At 51.2% G+C, this 7,056-nt stretch overlaps 1 protein-coding gene across 7 annotated transcripts in view; it reads right to left on the bottom strand.

The window, feature by feature from the left end:
- Positions 1-6,738, bottom strand: part of Soat2 (sterol O-acyltransferase 2) — a 10,881-nt gene extending 4,143 nt beyond the window's left edge. For 2 of the 7 annotated variants that reach the window (XM_005397145.2, XM_005397148.2), the window contains exons 1-8: positions 6,501-6,733; positions 5,871-5,926; positions 4,914-5,050; positions 4,550-4,609; positions 4,126-4,233; positions 1,767-2,043; positions 1,277-1,346; positions 484-568 (exon numbers count right to left, since the gene is read on the bottom strand). In XM_005397145.2, the coding sequence (XP_005397202.1) occupies positions 484-568; positions 1,277-1,346; positions 1,767-2,043; positions 4,126-4,233; positions 4,550-4,609; positions 4,914-5,050; positions 5,871-5,926; positions 6,501-6,594 (887 nt within the window). In that variant the 5' untranslated portion in view covers positions 6,595-6,733. Of the gene's footprint in view, positions 1-483; positions 569-1,276; positions 1,347-1,766; positions 2,044-4,125; positions 4,234-4,549; positions 4,610-4,913; positions 5,051-5,870; positions 5,927-6,500 lie in introns of all 7 variants that reach the window. The other 5 variants (XM_013521028.1, XM_005397150.2, XM_005397151.2 and 2 more) reach the window with 5 other exon arrangements.
- Positions 6,739-7,056: the final 318 nt, after the last annotated feature.

Below are 7,056 nucleotides of genomic sequence, written 5' to 3'. Positions count from 1 at the left end.
AAAGAAGGCAACTGAATTTTTAGCTTGGGTGTCAGTTAAGGTGACCAGCCATTCCCGGTTTCCCGAGATGTGTAGGATTTTCAGGACTAAAATCGGAACAGAACTGGGCAAACAAGGACGGTTGATCATTCTAGTGCCATCATGGGCTCGATGAGGGGGACAGGCATCTACCTCACACTTCCTTCCCATCTTTTTTTTTTTCTGTCCTTTTGAGACAGAATCTCACTACACAGTTCAGGCTGCCTTGAACTCACTTTGTACCCGAGGCTGGGCTCGAACTCATAGCAATTCTCCCGCTTCAGCCTCCCAAGTACTGGGATAACAGGTGTGCACCACCACGCCCGGCTTCCTTCCCATCTTTATTGTGGGGTGCGTCCTGAGCAAGTGGCCAGGGCCTGGGGCAAGAAGGACTCGTGCAGAGAAGAGTAAAAGTGCAAGGTTCCCCCTGGGCCTGGGAATCTGGGGAGGAGCTCAGGGTCTTGCCTGGGGTAAGTCTCCCGGAAGATGAGCGTGGGGCAGAAGAGGAAGTAGAGGTAGCTGGAGAAACTGGGGGCCAAGACCCCCTCACCTGGGGAGGAATGAGAAGGGTGGGTCAGGAGAGGAGGGTGAGGGCGGGTATGGGGAGTGGGATTAGGGAGTGCACAGGTGGATGGGCAAGGGGCTGGATATAGGGTCTGCCCACCCCTGCTCCAGTACTGGAGACTGAATTTAGGGCCTTCACAGAGTTATATTCTCAGCTCTTTTTATTTATTTATTTATTTATTTATTTATTTATTTATTTAGAGAGCATCTGGCTAAGTTGTTCAGTAGGGATTTGAACCAGTGATCCTCCTGCCTCAGCTTCCCAGAGTGCTGGGATTACAGCATGTGCCACCACACTGGCTTATACCCTTGCTTTTGCTTCTATTCCAGGCACCCCATTTTTCAATGCAGAGCCTACTGTGCCCAGAGCTTCACTTAGCAGCCACAGGGCCACGACCCATTCTCTTTGCCCTTCTTTCCTAACTTCCTCATATGCATTCCCAACCCTGCATTTCTCCAGGCGGGACTGGGAGCAGGAGAGGATCAGAAGTCCTGGGCACCAGAGCGCATCTCTCAGAAGTGGGGCCTGGACACCCTAATGACTAAGCCCACAGAGCCCACTGAAGGCCAAAGCTGGGCCTGCTGGGCAAGATGGCACGGGAAGGCAGAGCTTTCATGAGAACACTGCAGTTACTGGCTTTCTTCAACCGGCTAAGCGGGCCGAGTTCATGACAGGGCCAGCTGAAAGCCTCACCTCCTCTGACACGAAGGGTCCCAGGCACGGTCTCTCTCAGGAAGGAGTAGCTTTTCATCAGCAGCCTGACCTGAGGTGGACAGGAAGAGAGGCCAAGTTGCCAAGTGGCTCTGAGAAAATCACTTAACCTCTCTGTGCTCTTGTTTACCACAGAGGCAAGCAGAGTTAAGATCTGTCTGGTCAGAGCGGTCCTCCCTGGTTTTGTCAGGTGGCGTTATTATCTAACACGGACAGTTGCTGGGACAAAGGGTAAGGAGGCCAGGAGAGGCCAGGGTGGGGACTTCCTCCCACCAACCCCCTGTGCCTATGCAGTCAGATTATGTTTGCTTAGCAACCCCTTTCCATTTGCTTTCCTTGGAGCCCCTTGGGTTCTCTCAAATCCTCAGTCAACCCCATTCCTGCCAATACCGTATCCCCTGCCTTCTTCACAAGCCCCCACCGTATAGTGCAGCTCACCATCCCCCAGTCCCATAGCAGGCCTCACCCTCACCTGTTCAAAGACCAGCACGCAGCGGGAAGCGGGCTGCAGTTCATGCTTCAGGACCATGTGGACCGGGAGGACGCAGAGCAATGAAGCATGGGCAGCCAGCAGCACACAGCCCAGGGCCACCCCCAGCGCCCAGGAGCCCCCAGTCTGGGGCCTTGCCCACAGCCACAGGGCCTGGTAGGGCACCAACAGAGTGGACAGGAACATGGGGACCCACGTCACCAGTGCCAGGGGCAGCTGTCCGAAGCTGAAGATCAGTAGATCAAACTCTAGCAACAGCCTTGGGGTAGGGGAGGTAGAGAGGAGACAAAAGTATAGCTCATCCGTGTCCTGACCGTGGAAGATAAGCTGAGGTGTCCTTTTTTTTTTTTTTTTTGGTTTTTCTCCGGTACCGGGAACCAAACTCATGACCTTGCGCTTGCCAGGCAGGTGCTTTGCTGCTGAGCTAAATCCCCAGCCCCCAGCTGAGGTGTCTTGATAAGGCTGTGTGGTGCATCTGCTAAGGTGTTCAGGGTAAAGCCTCGGTGACCCAGGACTTTGGGCGAAAGGCATTGCCAGAGGAAACTCGAAATGATCTTTAGAGCCTTCTGTGAATTCTATGGTGTTCTGAAAGGGCTCAGTACTCTGTAACACAGCTGTTAGGGTTTGAGATAGTCAGAATTTAACTTCGATTTATCATTAGTTTTGTTCCTCTGGAGTGTCTGTATTGTAGACTCAAGCTAACAGAACACAGATTGTCCCTAGGTTAAGAGTGTGTGCTTTACTGGGCATGGTGGTGCATGTCTGTAATCCCAGTAAGGATGAACCTCTTAAGAGGCTGAAGCAGGAGGATTGCCATGAGTTTGAGGCCAGTTTGGGCTACATAGTGAATTCAAGGCCACTATGAACTACATAGTGAGACCCCTGTCTCAAAAAAACTGTCCTCGAGGCTGGGGATTTAGCTCAGCGGCACAGTGCCTGCCTGGCAAGCGCAAGGTTGTGAATTTGATTCCTGGTACCGGAAAAAAAAAAAATGAAAAAACAAAACAAACCATCCTCCCCCCAACAGAAAAGTGTATACTTTGTAAAGGTAAATAATTGGAAACAACCTAAATATACATTAATAAAGGACTAAATGAATAAAATCTGGCACCTCCACACTCTCGTCATTAAGATCAATGGGTTGACAAGGAAATATCTCTAAGTTAGGGGGTATAAAAACAAATTGCGAAGTAATGGGTACATATTTTATTTATGAAAACCCTTACAACATACTTCTTTTTGGTTCCTATATACATACTGATTGAATGCATGGCAAATGCTCTGGATGAAATCTTAGAACTGTCAAAAACGGTTACTTCTGAGGAGAGACTGCAGATTGAGGGGGTGAAGCACTGTCACTTTATAATAAAAACTGTACTTGAGCACCCCTCTCCTAGTGCAGGGCTTTGCTCATGCTAGGCAAGTGCTCTACAACTGAACTGCGCCCCTTTGTGAACTTTTTTTTCCTTTTTCCTTTTTCTTTCTTTTTTTGTTTTTGTTTTTGTTTTTGAGACAGGGTCTTGATATGCAGTTCAGGCGGGCCTTGAGCTCACATTATAGCCCAGGCTGGTCTCAGACTCGCAATGATCCTCCTGCCTCAGCCTCTCGAGTGCTGGGCTTACAGGCGTGCACCACCACACCCAGCTTCCTTGTGTAAACTTTTAACTGAGATTTTAACCTTGTAAAACTAGTAATTAACAAAAAGTTTCCCAAAAAGAAATGCTACATGTGAACCTGGAGATTCTGGTTCTCTTCTTTTTACCACTTACTGATCCTGAGGGCAGAGGCAAAAATACCGGTCCTCAGGGGTCAGTAGCCCTGGGGCTCATCCTCAGAATGGCGGAGGGGTGCTCTGTGGGAAAATCAACCTGCCAAGGCACTTGTGTGCACATCTGTTTTCCCCACAATATTGAAACTGGCTCATAGCTTTGGATGGGGGCTGCCCCTTCACCTCTCTGGGCCCAGGGCTGGTACTCAATAGCTACTCAGTGGAGGTTACTTGAATAAATACACTAACTTGCGAAGGAGTGTATGTGTGTGTGGGGGGGTGCATATGTGTGCACACACCTACTAATGGCTCAAGAAAAGACTGTCATTGAGAAGAATTTGAGAGGGGCACGGTGTCCTCAAAATAACGGTCCCTCCACGGACAGACCAAGGCCCATCCAAGCCTGGGGAGGGAAGGAGTCCAAGAGTATTTTAGGTGAGAAGTTGCTGAAAGCCACACTGGTGTGTGTCCGATAATCAAAGGGGGATATATGCCTTCTTGGTTCCGGGGGGTGGTGGGGTACAGGGACCAAGTGGTTGATCTGTGTGCCTATTAGGGTGGGAGGGTGCCTACCTGCCCTCATCAATGAAGTCGATGGCCAGGGTGCTGATGATGAAGACACACAGGCCGGCAACAAACATGTGGTAGATGGTACGGAAATGCTGCACCTCCATCAGCTCACTGGTGGGGCAGGTTGCAAAGGTCAGTGTAGCAGAACACTCAAGGTTGAGTGGATCACTCAGGCAACTGTACGCACGAGGGCATGGGGCCTACTGATCCAGAAATTCCAGCTATGGCTGGGACGTGACTGAGACTTCTAATCCTGGTGGCTTTTCTTCTATAACCACGCCCAAGCAAATGGGGGAAACAGCCTCAGAGATGCTCTCCAGAACCTCCCCACAAACCACCTAGAACCTAGGCATGAGCAATAAGCTGCCCCGGGCCACCAGCTGAAGTCCTTTCTTTTCCTCCTATCCCATCTTCACTCTTGACTTACTCAAGCAGAGACTTTCGGATGATGAAAACTTTTCGTTTCCCAAGGGGTGGCTCCCGGCTCCTGAAATGAGACAGTTATTCAGAGTCAGACCCCAAAGGCAGGTGGGCAGAGGGCAGGGCCATGCGGGAGATCAGTACTTCTGAGTTAAGGGTGGTAGCAGGGGAAGGTCAGGGCCAGGGAGGAACAAGGCAGGCCCAGAAGCTAGAGAGCAGTGTCAGGAAGACAAGGCCATAAGGGAAGGAGAGAGGAGGCTGAAGTCAAGGTTGTGCCAAGGCTGCCGCAGGCTGCATGTCTATTGCTCGCGATCCTTACAATGGAGGAAGACCCTGCAGTCCTTTCTAGCCCACTAGATTCTCAGACTCACTTGCTCTTTGAATCAGAGGGAGCGGAGGATAGAAGTCTATCTGGTGTCGGGTAGGACTGCACAGCCTCCCTCATGGCCCGATCCAGCAGTTCCACCAGCTGGCCCTGTGCTTGCTCCAGCAGTTGCCTCTTCACAGCCTGAGGACAAAAGGCAGGGCAGAGCGCACTGTCCTTCTACCCATCCATCCAGCCTTTCGCTTGCCAAACATTTACTAAGCTTCTCTCTATGCAGGGCCAAGCGCTAAGTGCTAGGGATAAATGGTGACCGGCCTTTTCACCCTTATCTCCAGGTTTCCTGGGACAGCAGTGAGAATCAAGAATGACAGCTGGAAACTGGTGTGCATGCTGGTGCACACCTGTAATCCCAGCGCTTGGAAGGCCAAGATAGGAGGATGAGGAGTTTAAGGCTAGCCTGAACTACATAGCTAGACTCTGTATCAAATAAACCACACACAAGACAAAAATAAATAAATAAATAAAATAAAACCGGGCGTGGTGGTGTATGCCTGTAATCCCAGCACTAGGGAGGTTGAGGCAAAAGGATCGTTTTGATTTTGAGGCCAGCCTGGGCTACAGAGTGAGCTCAAGTTCAGCCTGAACTGCATAGCGAGACCCTGTCTCAAAAGGACAAAAAAATAAAAAAATACATAAACAAATAAACCACACACACACACACACACACACACACACACACAGGAGCGCACACATGCAGGAGCGCACACATGCAGGAGCGCACGTGGAGCAACCTCTGGCCACACTAGCAGAGAAACTACACTAGTTGATGTTTGGTCCTTGCCCTGAGGGCCTGTGTCTCGAACACCTCCATATTAACCCTTAATTCTAATCTGAGCTTTGAACTCGAGCCATCACCTTATCACCACACCAATCAGTCTTTAACCCTGCCTCCTACCGCCCCATGACCTGTCCGCCTTGACCTCTGACCTGTGAGGTTCCTCACCTCCATATGTCGCGTCCATTGCACCAAGTCTAGGGCTCTGTGCGGCTCTGCGTTTCCTAGGAGGAGGAGGTTAAAGGACACACTCCTGGGGGTGGAGTTAGCGTTCTGCAAACTCAGAGGCATCCTTTGACCAGGAAATGCTGTCTGAATGCTCAGCTGCCTCTCTGCCCCCGACACAGTCAATATCTAGTATCTTGGATAGAACAACAGAAGGGGAAGTCATTTCTGTGGGGGCGTAAAGAAGCCATTGCAAGAGGGAACCTGGTGATATGACTGGAAACGGGGCACCCAGGGAACAGGAAGCTACTCCATTTACCCTCTGCGGTTAAGGGGTCAGAAAGACAAGGCAAGGCCAGCATTGTGAATATTCCTTTCTCCTCCACCTGGCTGGGCAGTGTGAGGCAGAGGCCAGCATCTGCCTTCCCTGGCCTCCCAGGATGGCAGGAAGGTTTTTTTTAAAAAAAAAAAAAAAAAAAAGAAATTGGTGTCAGGGGTTGAACCCAGGTGAGTGCGGTCCACCACTTCCCATTCCAGAAGAAAGGACTGAAGTTAGGCAGTGGGAGGTTCTGCTCAATAATGCATCCCTGCCCTACCCCTGTCGGTACCTCATGCCCTCCCAACAGGACTCACCTTCTCCGAAGTGTCGCTGCTCCTGCTCCTGCTCCTGCTCCCCTCCTAGCCCTTCTCTTCTCTGTGCACGCAGACAGGCCCCACAAGGCTCCATGGTGGGCCTGGGAGGGCAGTAGGCAGCTGGCTCCCTTCCTTCTTTCGCGGCCTGCCTGCCTGCCGAGCTCTTGTCCCACTCCGCTCAGCTAACAGCTCCAAAGACTAAAGTCCTTTCAGGAGGACAGGTTATCTAAACGCAGCGCTTATCAGATCCTGGCTCTGCTCTGCTGGCTGTCACAGGGGTGACCACATCCCCTCAACACCCTGGCCACCACCCAGCCGGCCAGCTCTAAGCCTGTTGTCATCCTGGCCACAGGGCCAGTGGCTACACCGGTGACTAGGAGGGAGACTGCCTCCCTGGAGCTCATCACATAGCATGGCTCACCCTCTAGCCCCTGTCCTGCAGGCTAAAGGTCAGGGAGGAGGCTGTCACTGCACACAGCTTCCTGAGACCATGAGATGGAGTGTGTGATGTGATCATGGGATGGGGTGTGTGACACACACACAATAATATTCTGAT

This window comes from Chinchilla lanigera, unplaced genomic scaffold, assembly GCF_000276665.1.
Source record: "Chinchilla lanigera isolate Chin_1 unplaced genomic scaffold, ChiLan1.0 scaffold00057, whole genome shotgun sequence".
Classification (NCBI taxonomy): Eukaryota; Metazoa; Chordata; class Mammalia; order Rodentia; family Chinchillidae; genus Chinchilla; species Chinchilla lanigera.
Note: the sequence above shows the minus strand (reverse complement) of the source record. Positions and strands in the feature narration are given on the sequence as shown.